Genomic DNA, 25,059 nt, shown 5'->3' with positions numbered 1-25,059 from the left:
TTGAGACAGGGTCTTACTACGTAGTTCAGGCTGGTCTTGAACTCACTATATAGCCCAGACTGGGGCCTCAAAGTCATGGTGATCCTCCTGCCTCAGCTGCCTGAGTGCTGGGATTATAGGCATGTGACACCACTCCTGGTACAATGCATATCTTGATCATTTAATCTTACCACCCTAGGATTAATAGTTGTTAAATATAAAGGGAAACACTAAAAAGCTTTAAAATTTATTCCTATAGTAAAAATAGCTCTGTGTTGTTTTGTTTTCCATGTAGAGTTGCACAGGCACATAGCGGGGATTTAGCTGTTCCCACCTGTTTTGAGAGCACAAGGCCCCTAGTTCGATCTCCAGTACCTGCCCCCCAAAGTTAATAGGTACTGTGAAAATATCTGTAAGAGGATTTTGGCTAATTAAGACCATTTACCATGGAGGAAGCATAAAGCTGTTTTCCTTGAAGACAGTCTATCATAGTCCACAACGCCTCCATGCTCCACTCGGGACAATATGGAATTCTTGTCTTTCCTGTGTCCTTTAAAGGAGGTTTAAACCCTGCCAAGCGAACCTTTATGGCTTGGGCGGGATACTGCATAAGATGAAGAGGAATCTGACACAGTCTGTCACAAAAAAATTATGAAAATTCAGAATATCAATTCAAAATTTCTTACAAGCTAAACTCAGAAGAAAATGTAAGGGCAAGGCTTCGCGATGGATTCTAGAATGATTTTTTTGGGTTATGATACCAAAATCACAACCAACAAAATATAAATCAGGTGAAGGCAGCCTGTAGATGAGAAAAATGCATTACAAATGGACATTTCTCAAAAGATATGGGGGGGGGTTAAAGCTGTGCCAAAATGCTCAGGACCATAGATTGTTTAGGAATGAAATTGGACCCACAGTGAAATGCCACACATTAGGGTGACTACTATCAAGATACCCCCACCCGCGAGAAAAAACAAAGTAATTGTTGGTGAGACTATGGAGAAAAGGTGATCCTCAATGGCTTTGGTGGGAGTGCGGAAGTAGTGCAGCCACTATAGAACATGTCCCTTAAACACTAGGAATGGAGGGGCCAGCGATCTGATCAGCAGTTCCATTTCTGATATGCCCAGAACAAATGAAAGCAGGGTCTCAGAGAGATTTATACACACGTTTGTAGGAGTATTGTTCATAATAAGCATCATGGATGGCTGAATGGGTAAGATGTGGTCTATACGTAAAACTATGAAGGGAGGGAAAGGGAAAGGGAAAAAGTCAGGTACAGGTACAAGTTCCATATGAATGTGATCACTACATATATCTAAATTGTACCAATGGACAACTAAAAATTTAAGAATGTATACATATATTTGTTAATTAAGAGCTACAAACGTTTGCAAAAGTGAAGGGGACCAAGAGAAAGAAGAAGGGTGGGAGAGGGAAGGAGAGAGAAAGAATTTGTGTTATGTACATGTCCCAGTGCCCCGTGATGACTGTAATCATTATGTACTGCAGCCATATAGTAAAAAAAAAAGGCTCGGGTGGCTCGGGATGTAGCTCAGTGGTTCCTTGTTTGCCTAGCAGCACAAGGTCCTGAGTTTGATCCCCAATACCAAAGAAACAAAAAATAAAAAAACAAAACTACCATTCTGCCTTAAAAAGCATGGAAATTCTGGCACATTCCATGATGCACATCTTGAAAACACTAAGTGAAATAAGCAAGTCACAAATGATGAAGACTGCATGATATTACTTATATGTGGTACTTAGAATACACAAATTCATAGAGAAAATAGAAGACAGGACTGAGAGGATGGAATGGAATGCTATTGTTTAATAGGTACTGGGTTTCTATTTGGATTAACACATTCCTGCCAACTTGAACCACCAGGGGTACATGCCTGACTGTCCCATTGGACAGCAAGACATGAATTACAGCCCTGTAAGAATGTGTTAATGAAAAAGTTCTGGAAATGTAAAGTGGTGATATTTGTGCAACATTGGTACTTAAAGTCAATTGTGGGGCTGGGGATTTAGTTCAGTAGTTCCACTGCCTGCCTCACAAGCACAAGGACCTGAGTTTGATCCCTGGTACCCTCCCCCCAAAAAATCCCCAAAATCAAAAAAACAAACAAAAAATGGTCAATTGTGTACCTTATCTAAAATGGAAAAATTTAAATGTTTTCTCACAAAAAGTATCGATTAAAAAATTCCTAATACATAAACAGCTTTTCTTCTTCTTCTTTTTTTGGGTTTTTGAGACAGGTTCTCACTATGTAGTTGAGACTGACCTGGAACTCACTATGTAGCCCAGGCTGGTCTCAAACTCAAAGTGATCCTCCTGCCTCAGCCTCCTGAGGGCTGGGATTACACCACGCCCGGCTCATAAACAGCTTTAATATAGTCTTTCTTTTAAAAGAGGTAAAAATCTTACCAATAAAGGACAAAAATTATGCCAAAATAGAACTATGAATTCTTTCTTTACCTGTTTAGTGTCAACTTTTCAGTTGATCCATAATCAACAAATTGTACCAGGACAGATAAAGGATTAAATTCTTCAATGGAAACAATTTTTGCTCTATACCATAAGCCATCAGCATATTTTGCAAGGCAAGGCATTTCTAAAAAGGCAGAGAGGGGGGAAAGAATAAAATTATCTTTAAAAAAAGTCTTCAAATATGGAATAATACAAAGAAGTCAATGTAACAATCATATCCAACCATCTAATATTAATACTGAACAGTTCTTTACTAATCCTCAGCATTAAGCCCTGAAGGCACTTTCTCATCCAGAGTTCTTAGTTTTACTCCCATGGCTCTGGGCATCCTGCCACCAGTTCCCCTTCTCAAACTTTCAACTCCCCCCTGGGGGGGTCATCATCTGCAAAGGATAAAAAGTACAGTTTGCAGTTCCTGCCTTCCATTCTGCCTTCTTCCAGTCCACTCTCTGTAAGACCACCAGTATTAAAATTTAAAAATCCAGCTACACTGCTCTTAAAGTTATTCAATGGCATTTTAACTGCCTGCCACACCAACGCCTTAGCACTGCAATTTACAGGCTTCTCTAGTCTTCCCTTTGGGAAGAAACAGTATCAAGTAGTCCATGAATCACCTCAACACAATTACTTAAAACCATAATGCCAAGTAAGGAAAATGGGATTTATACTCAATGGAGTACTGTGCTGCCACAAACTTCACACATTCATGGGTAAATGGGTGCAATTTGAGAAAATAATGTTATGTGAAATAAGTTAGACTCCAAGCTCAAATATTGTATCATTTCTCTTATATGAGAAATTATATCTATGGAGAGAGGGAATGAAATACAAGACAGATAAATAGGAAGTAGGGAGTTCAAATACTTTCCCAAATTACATACTTTATTGTTTTAAAAATATTTCAATATATGCTAACATTTCATTTATACAAAGTTTATCTTAATTCACTAAAAAGTTTTTTTGTAAAAAATAGTAAGATCTTAATTCCTCTACTTATCATCCGTCCCTCTATCTAAAAAAAAATATGTATATATATATTTTTTTTTGGTTTTTTTGAGACAGGGTCTCACTGCATAGTTGAGACTGACCTGAAATTCACTATGTAGCCCAGGCTCGTCTCAACTCACAGTGATCCTCCTGCCTCAGCCTCCCGAGTGCTGGGATTACAGGCGTGTGCCACCACGCCCAGCTCCGAGCCTTTTTATGAGTAATACCTACTCTTTCAAAGCTCATCTCCAACAAGAGCTTCTAAAGCCCTCACTACTACTGAAGCACTGCTTTATCCTTGAGCTGGGGGCATTCAGCATACCTCTTTACCGAGGTGTCTCTGCCCACTTGCTTTCAAGAACTGTGGTTTATATTTCTAATGTGATACCTAATATAAGCAAGTGATTGGTAAAAAATGCAAATGAATGGTGAGTAAAACTGGAAAAAGCAGTATAATATGTATTTCCCTTCTCTTTACAACCTGCTAAATTTCAAACAATGGATGGGCTCAGTTTCGTGTCTTATTCTATTTTGTCTCCTTTCCCATCTTATGTCATCAAAATCTACATAATTCCATAAGAAAAATGTGTAAATTACATTGAAATACTATATTCTGCTAACACACACAGATTTTGTTTTTGAGACAGGGTCTTGCTACATAGTCCTGGCTACCCTTGAATTCACTATCTAACCCAGGCTGGTCTCGATCTCAAGGTGATGATCCTCCTGCCTCAGCCTCCCAAGTGCTAGGATTACAAGTATGTGACACCACACCTGGTTACAAATATTTTTATTTCAAATGATATTTTTAAAATTTCCTTTTTTTTTGTGGGTAGCTTCTCAAATTAATTTTTATTAAAGAGTTCTTAGGGCTGGGAATGTGGCTCAGTGGTTCTGCGCCTGCCTGGCAAGTATAAGGTCCTGAGTTTGATCCTTGGTACCACAAAAACTTGAAAATATAAAGTGATCAATAGAACAGTAAAGTTGGAACCAAGGATTTAAAAAGTATTATGATCAAGAGTATGAAAATTACAATAGTGCCTGTGATCAAAATTATAGTGGCTATGGCAGATACGATTATACTGGGTATAACTAGGACCACAGATATGGACAGGGATATGTAGACTACAGTGGTCAACAGAGCACTATGTCAGGGTGTCTTGAGGGGGTGTCGGTCATCAGAATAATTACCGGCTACAATAAAAGGGAGGACTTGAGAGAGAAAGGAAATGCCAAAGAAATCTCTTTCAGGATAACACTACAGACAAGTCTTTTGTTGCTCTAATTTTCTTTGTTTTTACTTTGTCCTTAACTATGTTATGACTCAAGTGTGGATTTGTGTTTATACAAATTTTATTTGTATGATTTCCTGTAAACCCCAAATAAATGCTTATGTGACAAAAAGAACATGAAAGCATTTCATTTAACAGAGCACAGTAAATAACTAAATCACTATTAATAGTCCCTTCCAGTTTTTACCTTTCTAGCCTTTAAAACACAGCTTATATTTTTGTCTATTCAAATTACAATCTAAAACCCCTAATAAGCCGGGTGAGGTGGCGCACACCTATAATTGGGAGGTTGAGGCAGGAGGATCCTTCTGAGTTTGAGACCAGCCTGGGCTACACAGTGAGTCAGGGCAGTCTGAACTCATAGACCCTGTCTCAAAAACAAAACAAAAAAAAAAAAAAAAACAAAGAAACAAAAACCAAAAAGCAAAAAAACAAAACCCCCCCAAAACAACACCTAATTTTCATTTTAACCCACAAAAATTTCCTTCAATATAAATTCCTCAGTCACCAAACCTATGAATGGATTTAACCATATATGTAATTTAAAAACTTACTGAAGTACAAAATACCTGTAAAATGCACAAATCAGGTATGTGTGGATCCACAGATTATGCTATGCACATATGGTATGACTTTCTTTGAGATACGAATAAGAATAAGGAAATGTTCCTTCTAAAGTATAAATCTGAGTGTACAAAAAGCCCCACCTCATAGTGTGTTTATTCTCACTCATTTTGTATTTATGAGCATCTACCCGTGCCAGGTGTCCTTCTAACTGCTGGCGACCACTAGAGTCATTTGGTCACAGTGCTCTTTTAAAAAGTCGAGGAGTGTGGAAGGACCAGGAGGTGATACTGCTATATACAGAGAGGTCAGAGAACACGAGCGGTAGCGGTGATGTTGAGCAGAGACGTACATTATGGGGCGGGGGTGGGGTGGGGATTCCAAGCAGAAAGGCTCATAATGCTACTTATCAGATAAAAGTAGGTCACAGCTAATTAAAATCTCACTGAAGTGGGGTATGGTGGCACACACCCAAAATCTTAGCACTTGGGTAGATGAGCAGGACTATATAATGAGATTCTTTCTCAAAAAACAAAACCACAACAAAAAAACAAAAAGTCAATGAATAAAATCAGGTAAGACGTTAAACTAATATATCTTTTTCTTTCCTAAATGCATCTTTTTTTTTCACTGCTTAAGAAATTTTTATTAAAGCAAGAATTTTATGATCCAAATTATGTTTCCTTGCCCAGTTATCAATTGTTACTTATAACAGAATTGACATCCTCAGCTATTCCACAGTAAAGAATTACAAAATTAAAGAAAGGAATGCTTTAAGTTTTTGTACTTGGCTGAAAATTCTTTTCCCAGGGTCTATAAAACATTCATTTGTTTTTATATTTTACTATTTTTTTGGTATTTTTCAATATTTAAATCAAGTAATCTAGGACTAACATTGTTTGGTAGACCTGGCATTTGCTTGGTACATAAGGTTCATAGTTTCCTTTCCTTTTTATTTATTTTATATTTTGCAATTTTTTTCAATAGTATTTAAAGTTTTTCAATGTTTAGATATTTTTCTTTGGTGAAGCACGAGTTTCTTTTCGTGGTCCCTGATCAATTTTAGACAGTTGGAACTCCAGTGGCATTGTTCAGTTTTCTGGGCAGCCTCTTTAGCTTTTGATATGTGCAAAATACAACAATAATACACAGCAATGTATAATGCATTAAAACTGTACATGTACTTCAGGTATTCAGGAACTATCCATACCAACAACTAGATATATTTTCCTCAGAAGTGAATCACAAATATTTCTTTTTTTTTTTTAAAGTAAAACTTTTAATAAAGATGGGGAGAATGGACTGGAAGAAAAAGAATTTCATCTATCCTCACAGACTAAGACATAGTCTGAGCCCCCACCTCAACCAGCTTAGGGCTGTTTGTAATTAATTACAGCCATTAAGGTCTAAATGACAACTTTAGCAAGTTGAACTAAAAGTAAAACCTCAAGCTTATAAAATAATTCTTAGGCATTATGCAACCAATTTTGTAACACAAATGATTTTTGGAAAGTGAAAGTGTCCCAGGAGGCACTTAACTTGTGTTAGTTCACGTTCCTAATCTAGACAATGTAAAAAGAGATTACTCCAGGGTATCTTTAGGATTCAAAGAAATAGAGTGAGTCTGAGGAAAATATCCATTACTGTTAGAAATAACCAAACCTCCCTAGCCCACTAAAAAATAGTTTTACTATTTCATTAAAAAAAATACCTGTTCTAAAATCTGTCAGAGGAAGAAACGTCTTTGCAATCTTATTAAACCTCTGCAGTGCTTCTTCAAGGCTCTTTGATTCTGATTCCGAGCTAACTTGATTGCCATTTGTGCCACTATGATGGTTAAACTGATTACAGTTTTCTATAGAATCAAGGCAAATGTATACCTAAGTGGATGAAAGGGAAAAAAGAAACTTTCAAATTCTGTAATTTCTAATATTCACTTACGTGGACCAAATGCTGTGGCAGGCAGTCTCCAATGTTCTCTCCCTTCTGCTATTTACCCCTCCCGCATCCCACCATGCTGATCCTGGGGCCAAGTGCACATCACTGAAGTGGGGGCATGTGGCTGCTGAGACTGGACTGTAAGGGATAGATGGTTTGTTTCGGTCTTGTGGTGCTCCCAGTGAAGACAGCATGTGCAGTCTACCGAAAGGCCCAGGTAGCATCACGTGAGTGACTTTCCTGGGAAGTAGATTCTGGAGTCCCTACCATCTTCACTTCAACCTCAGGAGAGAGCCTGAGCTACATTTAAATGAGCAGCTCCTGGATTCCTGACCTTATGTGTGTTGCTTTAAGACGCTAAATTTCGGGTAATCTGTTATGCCAAAATAGGTAATACAAAAAATTTAAAAGCCCGACACTAGTTGTACACTGCTGTGGTTGGTCTCTGATGAAATTAGGCAGCAAGTCCCTCCCTTGCCTTCCAGACACTGATTTACTGTATGAAAGGCTAAAGGAGCTGCAGATGCTACTTGGCACTTTCTCCTCTTTTTGTTGGTCAAGGAATGTAACTAATTTTCTTTAATGCATTTATTCATTCTCTCAGTCAATATTCATAGAAAATGACTATTAAGTGTCAGGCACCGTTCTCAGTCTGGGGTATTTTAATGAACCACACAGATGAAACCCCATCTTCATGGAGTTAACTTCTGCGGGAGGAGATAACCAGTCATCATACTGTAGGGAGAGGACGGTGGTACGTGGTACAGAAAAGTATAGAGCAGGGTGAAGAGCATGAGAGGTCAAGAAGAGCAATGAGAGAGATGTTTAAGATTTCATAAACTGTAAACATAAAAGAGATAAAAACTAAAGATTTTTTTATTGAGGGAAACAGTTCCATCATAAAAATCTAAGTAACAGATGTAAACTATAACAGTGAATAAAGGCATATGACAAGAAGAAACTCACAGGTGCTTAAGAAACATCTGCCTGAATAAACCAGACTCACAAGCTTAAATACCATATGGAGAAAAGGGAATTAAAGGAAGAAGGAAATGGGGAGGGAAGGAGAAGAGGACCGAAAGAAGAAACAAGTTGTATTATGTTCCTATACCCACTCCCCAAGATGACTGTAAACTGCATGTAGTGCTAAGATGTACTAATAAAAGAAACATAAAAAAAGAAACATCTGCCTCATGAGGTATAACAAATGTTATGAATCAGGCACAGTGGCCCATGCCTGTAATCCCAGCTACTTGGGAGGCTGAGGCGGAAGGATCACAACATGAGCAACTTCATGAGACCCTGTCTCAAGAAAAAGAAAATTCTAAGGTATCACCAACCAGAGGTCGCCAGCTTTCCATTATTTACACTCCAGGAGTACAGAGAAGTGAAGAGCCAATACTAGTATTTAAGACCCAGATGTTGCTATGATTTTTAACCACCAACTAATCACCTACATGGCATACATACTTCATTAGGTGAGACAATGTGCTTCACTTGGACAGCATACAGTTCTTCTGGTGGAGGCAGGGGTGAAGACAAGTATGATTGTAAAATAGGAGTCTCCATTTCAGACAAAAGCAATTCCTAGAACACCACAGAGAAATTCAAACTTCAGAATAACTTTTAAAAAAATGACGACATTCTAAAAATTCATTATGGTGTCAACTTACTTCCAGTTAGCAGAAAGCAAGCTCACCTAGATAGTAGTGATTATCATAAAATGATTTAGAGTAACAGGAACAAAATGTGATAACATCCTTCAGCATTATGCCCCACAATTAAAAGAATATGCAAAAAATACATGAATATTGATTGATGTACATATATTTACATATGCACATCAAATTCTTTAAGAACAGGTAATAAATGGTCAATGGTAATTGTCACTAATGAGTGGGACTGAGGTGCAGAATGGGAACCATTTCCTTTTTTGTTTACACATATCTGTCACATTTCACTTATTTTTACACTAGGTAATTAGTTTCTTTATAAGAAAAACTACAGTAATATATGAAATGCCAAAAAAGACTTAAGTTGAAATAATAAAAAAGGTAAGTTCTCATTAGTTGTGGTGGCACATGCCTATAATCTCAGCTACTTAGGAGGCTGAAGCAGGAGGATCAAAAGTTTGCATTCAGCCTAGTCAACTTAGTGAGAACCTATCTTAAAGAAAAGAAGGGTTGGGATACAGACTAGTAGTAGAGCACTGGCACTAAGTGACACAGTGTGCATGACTCTGGGTTCAATCCCTAGCACGCACACAAAAGGTGAATTCTTAAGATCTATAAAATCATAAAGAAAATATAAAGTTATGTGCTTTGCCAGAGCATCAGGCAGTCAGTGGGTAAAACAACTGTATATAAACACATAGGTACACAGCTTTCTGCAAAGGTTAGCAATATCTTAAACACTTATATATTTATTTATTGGTACTGGGGAATGAACCCAGAGGAAGCTTTGTACTTGCTAGGCAAGCATTTCACCATTGAGGTACATCCCCAGATTTTGAAATATTTTTTGAAAGTTCTTTTCAAATATTATGGTAATTAACATAAGCAGTGAAGCTATCATATTCAAATTTGTAGATTAGTTCTCAAATTGAGTGCAAAAAACTCAAAACAAATACTGAAATCTGAGAAAGTTCAAGGAGATGTAACGACCGATTGCTAAAGTTTATTGATTTGTTACAAAGTAAGTGCTTTTACAAGAAGCATAGATTATTTTTATAATCATAGAAATTAAATTTTACTAATAAAGTTTAACTTATGGAAACTCATTCTAGGGCTGGGGATTTAGCTCAGTGGTGCACCTGCCTGCCTTGCAAGTGCAAGGTCCTGAGTTCGATCCCCAGTACAAAAAAAAAAAAAAAAAAAAAAAAAAGCAAAAAACCCCCTCTTCGTTATATGCCAAACAACCATAGTAAGAAAAGAAAAACAAAAACAGATAAATTAGGCTTCATCAAAAGTAAAAACTTTGGTGCTTGAAGATACCATCAAGAAAGTGAAATGATAACCCAATGAGTGGGAAAAAATATTTGCAAATCATGTACCTGAAGAGGGACTTTATATATACATAGAGTATGCAAAAAAACTTTTACAGTTCAACAAAGATAATCCAAAAATGGGCAGTGAATTTAAATAGATCTATCCAAAGAAAATATAATGGCTAATAAGCCCATGAAAAGATGTTCAAAATATAATTTATCATCAGTGAAATGTGTATGAAAACCTAATACATATCCTAGGATGGCTAGTGTTGGAGATGAATTATGTGGTGTTGCAAATGGGACAAAAGAAACCAGATTTCTGAAGTTTTTTGGCAAGGTGAACTTCTGTAGAAGGGCGCACTACCAGACAAAGGTCGGCAAAGGGCAGACACACTGGGCTGTTGGTTTGTCCGCATTTTATCTTTTTATTTTATTTTTTCCTCTCATTGAGTTTACTGGTACAGTTTAGGTATACAGTACAGTTACATTCATCATTGGGATCTTGTACCTTTACATGACAGGTCTTGGTTCTCATCGCATTTTATCTTTTATGCTGTGTGTGCAGTGGGCACTGTGCCCTACTGTATGGGTGGGAACGTGGTCTCAATCTAACTGGACTGACTAGTTTAATGAAGTTAATGAGGTCATGACTGCTAGGCAAAGTAAGATTTGTGATTCAGAAGCCCTTTGTTACAAAGTTTTATGGCAGGCGGACAGGCATGTAGTCCCTTTGTTCTAAGTTTCCAAGGAATGGTGAAACAAGCACATATACATTTTACAAAAATAATTTTTATAATAAAAATTATTTATAGAATTGAGTTAATTATTTCCTTTGACAGAGAAGACTACCTTTTCCCACACTAGGAAAAAAGATTATAAATGTTGGTAAGAACATGGAGAGAATGGAATCCCTAATACGTTCCTGGTGTGAATGTGAGATGGTGTAGTCACTTTGGGAAACAGTCTTCTAGTTTCTAAAAATGTTAAACATGGTTACTGTGAGATCTAGTGATTCTATTCCTAATTATATTCCTAAGGATTAGGAAAATATATGTCCACATAAAAATTTGCTTATGAATGCTCACAGCAGCATTATCATCACCAAAAGGTAAAAACAAGCTAAGTCCATGAATGGATGAATGGATAAAATATATCCATGCCATTGAATTTTATTTGGCAATAATGAAGAATAAAGTGCTGAAATATACTACAACACGTTTGAACCTTCAAAATAAGCTAAGTGAAAAGCCAGAGGCAAAAGAACACATATTGTGTGATTCCATTTGTGAAATACCTAGAACAGATGAATCCACTGATGGAGTTTAAGTGGGTGCCATGAAGCTGGGGAAGGGAAGAATGGAGAACAACTGCTTTGGTACAGAGTCTCTTTTTGGAATACTTTGGATTTCCTGGTACGGCACAACCTGGTAAGTAATACTGAAAAACTAGTGATTTATGCATTTTAAGAAGGTGAATTTCCAGTACGCAAATGTGTCAATAAAGCCATTATAAAATTATTTTCTCATCTATTTTTGGTACCAGGGATTGAAGTCGGGTCCCTGCGCTTGCAAGGCTGCGGCGGAACCACGGAGCTAAATCCCCGGCCTTATTTTCTAATCTTATAGGAGATCTTTTTATTGATGAAGTCTCTACAAAGTTTCCAAAATACTTAGATTTCAACTTACCTCAAATTTTATTTCCCATATTTCTTCCTCATATTTTTTATAGTCTGTTGGTTTCTGAAATAATATAGTAGTATTAATGAGTAAAACCGCTTATAGCTATATAGTATTGGCTGTAAGGCACTTTTTTCATCCCCTCCAAAATTGGTGCATGTACTTGATGTCATTCATTTAGTTATTTCAGATTAACACAGGAAGATCTATTTTACTATTTACATTTCAGCTAAAAGTATTCTTAAAATAAATACTACACACATGTCAATAATAGTTTAGGACAGTGAGACTTTTACTTGTCTTTAAAACATGCACAATGAAGAGTACACTTGGAAGAGAAACAATTTTTATAAAACTAGTTTAATAAATGGAGCACCTTCATTTTTGCTTTTGGTATTGGGGATTGAACTCAGGACCTTGGGCTTGCAAGGCAGGGGACGGAACCACTGAGCTAAATCCCCGGCCCAATGAAGCATCTTTTAAGCAAATGCAAACACATGCATGCCTCTGCTTTACACAAAAGTTGGCAGTAGAGATTACAGCCACAGACTGACAGTCCACATTCTGCTGGAGAAGTAGAAGCTTTCTAGGTTGAGCACAACACTCAGTGCATCACTGTTATCAGTAAAGTGATTATTAGGAGTGAAGGGGATAAAGGGAGGGCAGGGATATGAGGAAAAAACAAAACCCAAGATCTGTCATGTATAAGGGTACAAGATCCCAATGATAAATGTAACTGTATTGTTTGCTTTAAATGTACCAATAAATTTAATGGGAAAAAAATGAAGTGAACATTAAGAAACCTATAAGTGAACTATGAAATAAAAATGTTACTATGATGCATATGCTAGCCCTCTAAAGGAATTGTGAAAACATATCTAAAATATTAAAAATGAAATCAGCAGGAAACTGGAATGGGTTATTTATTGAAATCTAAGCTCAAAATGTGTCAAGGAATTTCTCATGAGAAGGCAAATGGGAGAAAAATTATAAAAGTTTCTTTTATATTTGAGACTAGAAGCAATTCAGGATTTCAAACATTTTATATTACTTACAAAGAATTTGCTGATCTCTAGTCTGAAAATTAAAAATGCTTCCAGATTTGAAACTTTTTGAGTGTCCCGTTGAGACTCAAAATGTTCCGAATTTAGGAACCCTTTCAGAGTTTGTATTTTCAGATTAGGGATGCTCAACCTGTAATATTTCAAATTCTAATCAAGTCAAAGGAAAAAACATTTCATCTAGGGAGATAGTCCTTTACTGGCACTAAATTCTATACAGATTCTATAATACATATCCCTTATTCTAAAGACACTAACATCTGGGTGTCTACTTAGGTTTGAAGAAACAAAAACCTCAGTGGAACTGAGATGGGACACTAGTGCATGGCAAAGTTGGCTGGGGAAGTAGATGCTGACTTCTTAATCACAAAATCTAGGACACATGCACAGAACAGTTCCCAAAACCCTGCAGACTTCTTGTGAGAACCTGAGCAGGTTTTCAATAGGATGGCCAAAACCTGATGTCAGCCTGAAGAGTGAATGATACAAAAAACACAGTTCACGTTGAGTTTTTGCCACCGTGTTCTCTCTTTCATAGTGGCCCAACTTCACACTGTAGGGTCTACTTCTTTTCCTACTTTGATTTTGCCCAAACTCACTCTGCAGAGGGTGTTTCTTTTCCTAACTTTAAAAAAACTGTTACCATTTGTGCTTGTCTTGACTAATTCTTTGCTCAGGACAGGAAAACAAACAACAAAACAAAACAAAAACAAACAACAACAACAACAAAACCTACAAACTACCTCCAGAAGGACACTTCAGCATCTTAAAATTTATTAACAGAATCTTAATGTAAATTTTTTTTTGTTACCAAGGATCGAACTGGGGACCTTGCGCTTGCAAGGCAGGCAGTGGAACCACTGAGCTAAATCCCTGGCCTTATATGATACAAAGTATTGCTTTTTCAACAAAGAATTTACTAATTTTCATCTTAGACTCTCTTAGATATGTGGAATCATGTTTAAGACCTGAGGTATAAGACAAAATATAACATTTTAAATCAAATTTTTATAGAAAAACAGTTCACTTACTTCTTTAAATATCTCCTCAGAATATTCAAAACTGCAATATTTATGGTGTGCCATAAAATAGGAAAGTGACATTCCATCAAAATAGAGATGCATACACAACTTCTCCCATGGATTTTTAGGTAATTCCTATTTCAGTTCAAAAAGAAGATTATTAGTGTAAAAATAAAGTCTATGTGTAATATCTTACAGTGAGCAATGAAATTAGGCTTCTGATAACAACAGCATTACCAGTTTGAATAGTAACTCATTTCATAGAATTTTCTTCTTGGTATTTTGGCATGTTGTAAAGAAGTAATTCTACTACTTTGATTTGTGTTAAAAGATATTTACATGAGGGGCTGGGGATTTAGCTCAGTGGCACCGTACCTGCCTTACCAGCTCAAGGTTCGATCCCCAGTACGGTGGGGCAGGGGGAAGATACATGTCCATACACTATGAAATTTCCTTGTTATGTACTAGAAACTATGCATAATTTATTATATACATCATTTGTCCATGAATCTCATAATTTATACTAAGCAGGAGAAAGAAAAGGCAGTAAAAACAGATAAGTGAAATGTAGTTAAAAAAATCCCCAAAGAATCAGAGGAAATTAATAGTCTAACAGGAGGAGTCACTGTAATAATGGCTTTAAAACTCTGAATAAAGCCCATCACAATTTTTTGGTACTGAATGGGTCCATAAACTGGTAAGCCTTTGTCTAAATTCATCTCCTGACTGAGTTACAGTTAATTGCTTTCCCACAGACTGCTCTGCTCTTTTGCTGCTATCCAGTCTTCTATCAGTACAGTAGACAGAAGGGAACACTGTATGATACAAAGTATTGCTTTTTCAACAAAGAATTCACAAATTCTCATCTTAGACTCTTAGATATGTTGAATCATGTTTAAGACCTGAGGTGTAAGACAAAAGGTAACATTTTAAATCAGATACTTCCAGGTCAGATCCTGTGGTGTGCTCTAGGGTAGCACCGACCTGGCCTTCACCACTGCAGTCTGCGTTCCTCTCACACACTGCTGCTCCTACCTGGCTCTTCAGCACCTTTGGGCAACCACGACTGTCCTCTTAACTCCAATGTCACCTGGCCACCATATTTTACATGGAACCTCCTCCCCACCACACCCTTTGCTTTCATCCTTTCCTGCTTTCTCTGCTGATGACTTATTGCTAATAGACATTCTATTTTTATCCTGTTTTACTGGTTCTCACCACTAAAAGATAAGCTCCAGGAAGGGAGGCAGTTCTCACTGCTCCTTCTTGGCTGTATATCCAGGTCAAAGGTAGCATTTCTCAGCATGAATGACCAAGGAGCACATCTGGGCAAGGATGTCAAGAGGGCTGGGGAGAAGGTGCATTTATAGTTTAAGAAAACCAGCAGCCTATACTATACCACAAAGGGGTCTTCTGACTAAGCTACCTGACCAACTGAAAAAGTTCTATGTCTCTCTCTTCAGTGACCTCCCATGGGGTCCATGAGTAACTAGGGAGAGCTACTTTCTTAAGTGGTTCTGTGACTTTTTATGTCATTATCACTTTAACATAGAATTAAGTTTTCTTACCATTTTTTTGTCTCTTCCCATTAAGCCCTCAAACAGCTGCAGGCTAGCCCTTCTTAATGAGTAAGGTTGGGTGAAATATACCCAGATCATAATTTTATAATGAAAAATTTACTTTTGCATTACACTACCTGGTGGGGTGTCATAATAGCTGCCTGACTGGGGTTACACAGGAGGCAATCTTCGTGTTTGCCCACTTGTGTGACAAACACCAAGGTATATGCACATGTGACAAATTATCAGTGGGTGAGTTTTACCCACTTTATGATCCATGTTACATTTTGGTGCATTTATAATTTGATTTATTAAATGTTTTGTTTTGATCATTCTTGTAGAGTTAGCTCAATTCAGTACACTGCCACTTGAAAACCTGCTTTTACAACTTTAGAAGGAGGCTGAAAGTGATTCATCAAGTTGTTCAGCTACCAATGAAAATGATCTTACGAACCTGACAATTCCACTCTTAGGTATATATTTGAGAAGCAGTATACACCCCTACAAAGACAGCTCACCTGGACAAGCAGAGGGAAGACTTGTTCTAGAATATTCTCAGTGATGATAGGCAAGAACTGGAAACAGTAAATTTCTACCAATAGAAGGACTGAATATACTGTGATGTATTCATATAATGGAATTTACTCACCTAAGACTCAGATGAATTTCAAAATATTATACAAATGAAAGAAGTCTTATGAAAAAGAATACACACTGTATGATTTGATTTCCGCGTTCCTAGCTCTGCTTCTTTGCTCCTCTTGCAGATAAGAGTTCTAGGCTGCTCCACAGAAGAGAATGGCTGAGAGCCTGGGCTGGAACAGTTCCCAGCTATGATAATCACTACCATTACTAAATGTTTAAGGACCTGGCATTTTTCCTGTTTTATGGATGAGACAACCCGGCTCAGACAGAGCATATGACTTGCCCAGAGCTATATGAAAAATAAGTGCTGTAGCTGGATCTATCAAAAGACTGTCTTTTACCAGAACAGCACATAGCGTCTCACCCCAAGGGTTCTTTTGTCAAGAGAAAGGGGTTGGGGGGCAGAATGTTAGAAAAGGTAAACTATTGTCTTCCAATTCTTTTTTAGAGTAGAAATTATCATCTCTCTACTAATCACTGAGCTACATTCCCGACACTTTTTCAGATAGTCTCACTAAATTGCCTAGGCTGGCTTTGAATTTGCAAATCTGTTGTCTTAGCCTCTCAAACAGCTCGGATTAAAAGCATGTGCCCACTGTACCTGCCTTGTAACAGGATTTTGAAGGTAGGTCTGCAGAGCCTACAGTGAACTTTCTAGAAGACAAATTTTTATGACTCAGATCATATAAACCAAAGAAATGGTGACAATGAGGTGAAGCAAGAAATGACAGAGAAGTAGAGAATGAAGACCTCATTAAGATAAGAGGGAGAGGGCCCAGGATTTCGCTCAGTGTTTCCGGTGCCTGCTTTGCAAGCACCAGGGCCTGAGTTTTATCCTGGTACCAAAAACAAACAAACAAACACAAAACAAAACAAAAAAACCCCCCAAAACCAAAAACAAAAAACCCCAAAAAACAAACAAAAAGATAAGAGAGAGAACGTTAATGTAAGTAAATATTTATTAGTCAAAATGCTACACAATGGTCAAGTTCAAGCTGGGTTGGAGAATGTTATTAAGTTCATCCCAGGGTGAAACCTATTGGAAGGAATGCCAACACTGTTATTCAGTGTTGGAAATTGTAATGGACAAATTGGGACTAGAATTGATAAAAGATCGATTACAACAGAGGAAGAACAGTATAATATCTGCTCAAAGAACTCCATAAAAGAATTCCGGAGCAGACCGGTGAAGAGACAGGTAAAACATCACAAGAAAGTCCTAACAAAATAGCAAGATCAGCAAGATGTCAAGCATGTCCTCCAAAAAAAGACAGGAAAGCAAAACATATGTGCTATCACTATGAGTGATACTTGTATATAGAACATGCTATTTTTATGTGTGAAGAAAAGATTATTTTTGTTGTATAGTTTTTATTTTTATCATAGTTCATATAGGAATTTATGCTGTTTTTAGATTTTGTAAATAAAAACACAAATGATGTTGAAAATGTTGACATTTATTATAAGCACTAAATATTTATTTAGTACTTTATTTTCCTGATAGTGATAGGGAAAACTTTTATAAATAGCAAAAACCTGTGAAGTACTACAATATAAAATGGCTTCTGCTGTCTCTAAGAGCAGCTTGTTTTGTTTAGCTCAAAACTAATAGGCACCGAAGGCACTAATTGCTGAATGAGGCATTTGGTCTGACCCTGAGATAACAGGGCACATCGGGGTCTTGAGCTCCCACAGAGACTGAAGCCACCTGATTGTAAAAGCGTCACGATAAAAAGGACCATTGCCAACATTTGCTCCCCTGACACTGAACACCCCCTTCCTATGGGCTAGGATAGATAAATACGTGAATCTTAAAGGTAAACTCCCCAACTGCAAAGAAATGTTATGTCTGGGTTGAAAAGATTAACTATTCTATGACAGTGATTTGAACTGAGAGAAAGAAATGTAACCATCCAAATGAAGTCAAGGCTGTGAAACCCTATAAAAGGAGGAGTTGTAACTCAGTACTTCATCAATCCTGGCACACTTTACGTGCGATTGACCCTTATCGATTAGTAAATTTGTCATTTTACTTCCATTCTGCTGCCTCTCTGTGTGTCACTTACTGATTCCTTCTGCAACAATAAGAATGCTTAGAAGGTTTTTCCTTTTCCCTTTTGGTATCCTGAGATATCATGTAAGAAATCTAGAGGAGGTCATGTGACTTCTCACAGGAAGGTCAAGAGGTAAGGTCAATAATAGAGGAAGTGGCCTAGAGACAGAGAGAGAGAGAGAGAGAGAGGAGGAAGGGTGGGAGGGAGGGAGAAGGAGAGAAGGAGAGGGGGAGGAGGAAAAAAAAAAGAGGGGGAGGGGGGAGGGGGAGAGGAAAAGAGAGAGATTTTGAATGATTGATTGATTCAGATATTTCAGCATCCCAGCTGGGCCTAGTTTTCCAGTGGGACTCAAGGCATCAGACATGTGAGTGGTCATTTTTGTTTTTTTTTTGGTACCAGGGACTGAACTCTGGACCATGTGGTAGTGGCACCACTGAGCTACATCCCTGGCCCTGAGTGGTCATTTCTGATATTCCAACCCAGGTGAACCCTCAGATAACACCTTGACAACACCCTACAGTGTGGAAGAATTATTTAGCTGGGTGCATTCACTTATAAAATTACAAGCAATAAATTGTTAATTGTTTTAGTTACATTTTTTATAAAAATGGTTTATTCTGGTTGATAAGGTAATGGATATATTTGGTTACTTAGTAATTATTTTAAGTCTGTTGTACAGATGCACATAGTCTACCCTTTGTTTTTCACAGAGAATGATTAGATTCTGCTTTTGTCTCCACAGTGAAATTATTTATTTATTTTTTGGTACAGAGGATCAAACTTGGGTCCTTGTGCTTGGGAGGCAGGCAGTGGAACCACTGAGCTAAATCCCCAGCCCCATAGTAAAATTATTGACAAATTAATGAAACAAAGTTACACAGTTCTACAACTGTATAATTTTATACAGAAATTCTCAGCCTTTTTTACTTTGTTTCACCAGATTTATATCCTAGATTTCAACAAACTAGATTCCAGAAATGGACATCTTTTATGTTTCATGTTATTATGTTGGTCATTTATTGTAAGTATTCAGCCTGTGAAGCACTGTTGAAATTAAGGCTTTAAAATAAGCCCAAAATAAAAAATTCCTTTAGTAGTTAATAATGGCACTATATGGTTGAGTATAAATTTTCCTACTCTTGGGCTGGGGATTTAGCTCAGTGGTTCCACCCGCCTGCCTTGCAAGCACAAGGACCCGAGTTCTATCCCCAGTACAAAAAAACTAAACAAAACAAAAAAAACCCAACAAAAAACAAAACAAAACAAACAAAATTTCCTACTTTTGCAACAGTAAAGTACAAATAGGGAGGTGTGGAACAGTTGAAGGGAGGGCGGGGGAATGGGAAGAAAATAAGAATCAAGATATATTACGTACAGGTACAAATTCTTGATGAATGTGATCGTAAGGTATACCTAAAATGTACTAATAAATAATAAAAAATGTTTCCATCAATAGGTGTACATAAAATTTTACAATGTCAGGTAAGCAAAGTAGAATAAAGGTGTTGGCATGTAGAAGTGAGAAAAGATGAGGTGCAAGAGATATATTAAGGATATGCTGGTCACATGACCTGAAGAAGGAAGAGAAGATAAATGAAATTCTACAGTGAGCAGAATCTTTGACAAGCCAAACAAAAAGAAGACTTGTACATACAAGAGACAAAAATTAGAAGAAATTGTATCAAAAGTGGTGGAGTTTATCAAAGGTCATAGATCTTTGGAAGCCCAGTATCAGAAGGCCAAAGTATACCATACCACGCATAGCACACCAGTTATTGATATTTAGAAGTTAATTTTATCTCTCTCTTCACAGTCCTAATAGATTAGAGGGTTTTAGCTCTGCCATGCTACTTGGCTCTCCTGCTACTTGGATGCCCTAACATGTGTTGTGACTCCATTTTTAAGGGTTCAGTTTATTAGAGATTCCCAATAATTTCAATTATATGTGTGAACTGTGTGAATTAAATTTTTTTACTTCCTGGTGTAAAAATTTTGCTTAAAGTTAAATAAAAAATTTAAAAATGAAATAATTAGATATGAATAGTAAAATATAAATATACACAAATATAAATAGATGCAAATAGTAAAACTATTTACAAATACTGGATTTTTCTTAAATTTTCAATTATCCTTGCCTCTTCACACATATATATGCTGCCTAAGTGTGTAGGCATTTGAAATTCCATAATTTTCTTTTTTTTTTTTTTTTTTTTTTTTTTTTTTTTTTTTTTTTTTTTTTTTTTTTTTTTTTTTTTTTTTTTTTTTTTTTTTTTTTTTTTTTTTTTTTTTTTTGGACAAGTTCTACGTAGCCCAAGGTGGTCTGGAATTTGTGATCTTCCTGCCTTGGCCTTCTAAGTGCTGGAATTATAGGTGTGAACTGCCATGCCTGATGTGGAGTGCCATAACTCTTGGTAGTTAGAGCTAGCTAATCAGGGTGTTGCCTAGGACGGCTACAGACACTAGGTGTTTTATAGTCTAATTGAAGAATGGTCAATCTCTGCAGCATCTGGTCTTCTTACTAGGAGCCCTAGGAATTGAACCTATGAAGTAGGTTTAGAATCAGGGAAAATGATGTAGCTCTTTAAAATAGATCCTTATCTAAAGAGCAACTTGAGATATGGCACTTGCTTCTTTGCACTAAATGTGAAATTATTTCTGGTCTGAAAATAATAGCTCTGCTATATCTTTCTAAAAAGTTAGTAAGGTTTTAAAAAAATCAATACTTACTTCATACTTTTATTAAACATGTAGTGATACAGAAGGAAATACAGAACTGAAGGATTAGAAAATAATATATATATATTTTTTGGTACCAGGGATTGAACTCTGGTCCTTGCATTTGCAAGGCAGGCGGTGGAACCACTGAGCTAAATCGATTTACCCTGCCCTAGAAAAAAAATATTTTACACATAAGAAAAGCCTTCTACAGCATTCTTTTCCCTACTCCAATGACACTGTTTGAATTACTCATACCAGAACCCACAGCTTTATATCACATTAAATCACTACCTGGATTCTTTCCTTTTAGAACAAGCTGATTTTCTTTTACTCCTACGTATGGTCCACAATTACTCTTATATTTGAATGAAACAAATTCAGAGGACTCCTTATGAAGGAAAAGAAGGCCTGGACTGGCAGTGTGGTTTCACATTCTTGGAGCTCCACAGAGTGCTCCTTCTTGTTAGCATGCAACGAGAAGTCTGTGTCCTTTGTAGGACTCAGATTTACCACTAACAGCTTACCATCAGTACTGTCACCTGAACCATTTGAGGGGTACTGCGACTCGTAGTAACGCAATAGTACCCTGTCTTTTTCTTGGTCTTTTCCCAAGTCTTTAACATAACTTCCAGTCTCCAAAACAAAATTTAATGGATTGTTATATGTACATAGGGAAGCACAAGATTCTCCGATATTTGGTATAGTTGAAGCTGTAGTAGGTCCTTGGTTCTCAAGTACTTTAAAGACAGAGTTTTTCAGGGTAGGCTGTTTATAGGCAAATAGCTGGTACTGTTCTTTGTGCATTCCACCTGTTTTTAGTGAATATTGTTTGGTGATTTCTTTCCTAAAGTAGCAAGCTGTTTTTTTTTTTTTTGGTACCAGGGATCAAACTCAGGACTTTGCTCTTGCGAAGCAGGTGGTGGAACCACTAAGCTAAATCCCCAGCCCCTGCAGGCTTTCTTTTTTATGGTAAGTGCAGAGCCTAGGTTCATATAGTACTCAAGGCAAATTTCTTCAGTCTTTTTTTTGGAATTTTCTTTGTTTGCAAGATTTTATCAGGGCTTTGTCACCTCTCCTGTTTAGTTTTGCTGGAGAAGTTTTATGGGTTGAATATTTCATTTAAGGCTTCATTTTTCAGGCCTCTAGATTTAAAGTACAAAGGTCTGATATTAGATGATGTGATTCCCTGTAGTCAGCACTTGGTAGTGATTAATGAAATTACATTCCAATTCTGGACCCAGGAGAGAACAACTTTACAGAGAGGAAATACTCCATAAAGAAATCTGACAAATCAATCCAGGACTCCAGACAAACCTTGAGATCCTGTTGTGATTTCTCTATTTGCCTTTTCTCCTTAAGCCATTAAATTTTGGGGAGACTATTATGTAATAATAAATAACAAATTAGTGTTGGAGGGGATCCTGGGCTGTATCATATGATATAAATTGCAGTTTCATTCAATGCCCTGATTTTGAAATGGTATCTCTCTCCTTTTCTCCCTCCTTCCCTCCCGTGTGTGTGTGTGTGTGTGTGTGTGTGTGTGTGTGTGTTAGGGACCAAACAAACCCTTGTGCATGAAAGACAAATGCTCTGCTATTGAGCTAGACTCCCAGCTCACTACTGCTGTCTTTGCATTTAGATTCAGGAGGCCCTGTAGTTTAGAAATTTATTAGCTCATATTTATCAACTGATACTGACCATATATCCCAATTGTAACACTCAAGATCTCTACCCATAGTTCAACTGATTCAATTTCTTGACTCCAGCTAGAAAACTTTTCCATCAAACTTTTCCTTATCTAGGACATTTTCTTTATCTTGTTGTAGTCTATTTGCAGTTTTTGAGAAATGGAATTACAGTTCTTCCAGCATATATAATGTGGATCACTGTTGAAGTTATTCTTGTTTGCTAAATATTTTAACAAAATTTTAGTGTTTCCAGCCTTAATCACAATTAATATATTAAAATAAATAAATTTGGGCTTTCAATTGGCAGTCTCTACTGTGCTATGACCTTCCCTCTAAAAGCTCATTATAATTTAGAGATGAAAATGTGTAACATTCTTGAAAACCAATGCTGATGAACAACACAGTGTCAGACTGTAAGAGTTTACTAAACACAAATAAAATTCATAAAATTAAATAACAGAAATAGTACAAAATAAATGTGTTAGACACCCACCTTGTGCTTCAAGAAATTTAATCTTACTCACGCTATTACTTCACTTATCAGAAGCCTCCGACTGGCCCCTCCCTCTCCTGAATCCTACAGCATTCTTCTTCTAACACTATACTGTTCTAATTGGTTCCGCCATTTTCTAAAGCTGTAGCAGGACTTTGACATTTCATTCCCATCAAGAGAACTCCTACCATATTTTCTTCAAGTGTATCTCAAAGCGTCTCACAATTTCCAAATTCCTATTGTACTTAGCTTTTTACCTATCACTTGGCTCTCAACACGTCGCTCTGTAGTGTGAGTTTTTCAGGTTTATCTTGTTGCACTAACTAGAGGAGTTCTTTGAGGATGGGGAATGTGATAAGCTATCAGAAGTACCATCACTTAAACAGTGCTACTACACAGAATTATCCTGAAAACTTCTTCATATTTATAAACATCTCCATCAATGTGATATTGCCCTTGTATCCAAATAAGGAAGCTGTGAGTAGGGAATCTTCCAATCTTCTGGCTTTAATGGTTATGAAAGTTCTCAAGAACATGTTCAAAATTAGGCTTATTTAAAACAATCCTAGGAACCAAAGTGATGACTTCCTGAATGTTAATGAGCAATTCCTGTTCACATAAGAACACATATAACACTATTTATCATAAAAATATACCTCAAATTATGTTATGTTTTATGGCAAACAAATCATCTATATACACTTTGAAGACAAATTACCATAATGTGAATGTCCACCACTCTCTTTGAAAGCAGCTCCTGAAGAAGCTCGATTGCATCTGGCTGCCAGACATTCCCAACCTGTGTGGGATTGATACACTCAGAATCTTTCACATTTGCACAAAGTGAGATAACGCAGGGAATATCACAGGTATATGATTAAAATGATCTTTAAAAATTAATGATTTGACCAAGCTTCTCTCTATAGTACTCAAGATACTTTATGCTTTAAAAATATTTTACATTTAAAACAAAATGTCAATTTAAAACTTTAAAAAAAGTCCAACATGTCAATGCAGTACTTCTGCAGGGCCCATAGCACATCCTCCCAGGAAGTGGGGGCTACCACACTTTCATGTGTTAACGGAGCCACATGGCAAGGCAGTGAGGCTTCTGCCATCAGCTACGCGAGGAGCCATCTGCAAGTGGCTCTTCTGTCCTTATCGGATCCTTTGGATAGGCACAGTATAGTGGACATCTTGAGTGGAGTATCATAAGGATCTTGAGTCCAAACCAGCCAGCTAAGCTACCCAATTCTAGAGCCACAGAAATAGTATAAGTTTATTGTTTTGTCACTAAGTTTTAGTTTTGTTATGCAACAACAGATCATTAATACAACACTTTTTTAAAAAAGGCCCCTTTAGCTGTCTTAAAATTAATTAAAAACAATATTTCAAATTAATCATCCCACAAGTTATTATTATATACTCACTGGTATAGTATGATAGAGCTGACAAGGAATACAAAACTGGGGTATATCAGGATACAGCAAAATAGGGTAAAGGTGACATTGTGGAATCTTTTCAGTGAATCCATGATCTAAATATTGTACCTGAAATAGTCCAAATAAAATTTGTAGTTCAGGATTGGGGATGTATAGCTAAAATGTATTACTAAAAGCTAGAAGAGGGCTGGGGATGTAGCTCAGTGGGGTCACACTTGCCTGGCAAACTCAAGTGAACCTGGGTTCAATCCCTGGTACAAAGAAAAAAAAAATCAGAGCCCAGTCTGGGTAACTTATAAGACCCTGTCTCAAACTAAAATATTTTAAAAAAACGGTGGGGATGTAGCTCAATGTGAAGGCCTTGGCTTCAATCCCCAGTGTTACCAAGTAAAAAAAAAAAAAAAAAAAAAAAAAAAAAAAAAAGAACATCATAAAAAGGTAATTGAATTTTAATT

The 25,059-nt window shown here is 36.9% G+C and overlaps 1 protein-coding gene across 2 annotated transcripts in view; it reads right to left on the bottom strand.

Annotated features, from left to right (window-relative positions):
• Rnf17 (ring finger protein 17) overlaps positions 1-25,059 on the bottom strand; it is a 161,723-nt gene that overhangs the window by 1,894 nt on the left and 134,770 nt on the right. For both annotated transcript variants that reach the window (XM_019208895.2, XM_010633821.3), the window contains exons 28-35: positions 24,593-24,712; positions 23,881-23,961; positions 14,015-14,140; positions 11,932-11,985; positions 8,728-8,844; positions 7,031-7,199; positions 2,465-2,600; positions 425-614 (exon numbers count right to left, since the gene is read on the bottom strand). In XM_019208895.2, coding sequence (XP_019064440.1) covers positions 425-614; positions 2,465-2,600; positions 7,031-7,199; positions 8,728-8,844; positions 11,932-11,985; positions 14,015-14,140; positions 23,881-23,961; positions 24,593-24,712 — 993 coding nt within the window. The remainder of the gene's footprint in view (positions 1-424; positions 615-2,464; positions 2,601-7,030; positions 7,200-8,727; positions 8,845-11,931; positions 11,986-14,014; positions 14,141-23,880; positions 23,962-24,592; positions 24,713-25,059) is intronic.

Source organism: Fukomys damarensis, unplaced genomic scaffold (genome assembly GCF_012274545.1).
Source record: "Fukomys damarensis isolate Sample0158 unplaced genomic scaffold, DMR_v1.0_HiC HiC_scaffold_38, whole genome shotgun sequence".
Taxonomy (NCBI): domain Eukaryota; kingdom Metazoa; phylum Chordata; class Mammalia; order Rodentia; family Bathyergidae; genus Fukomys; species Fukomys damarensis.
This window is presented reverse-complemented; position numbering and strand designations above follow the sequence as displayed.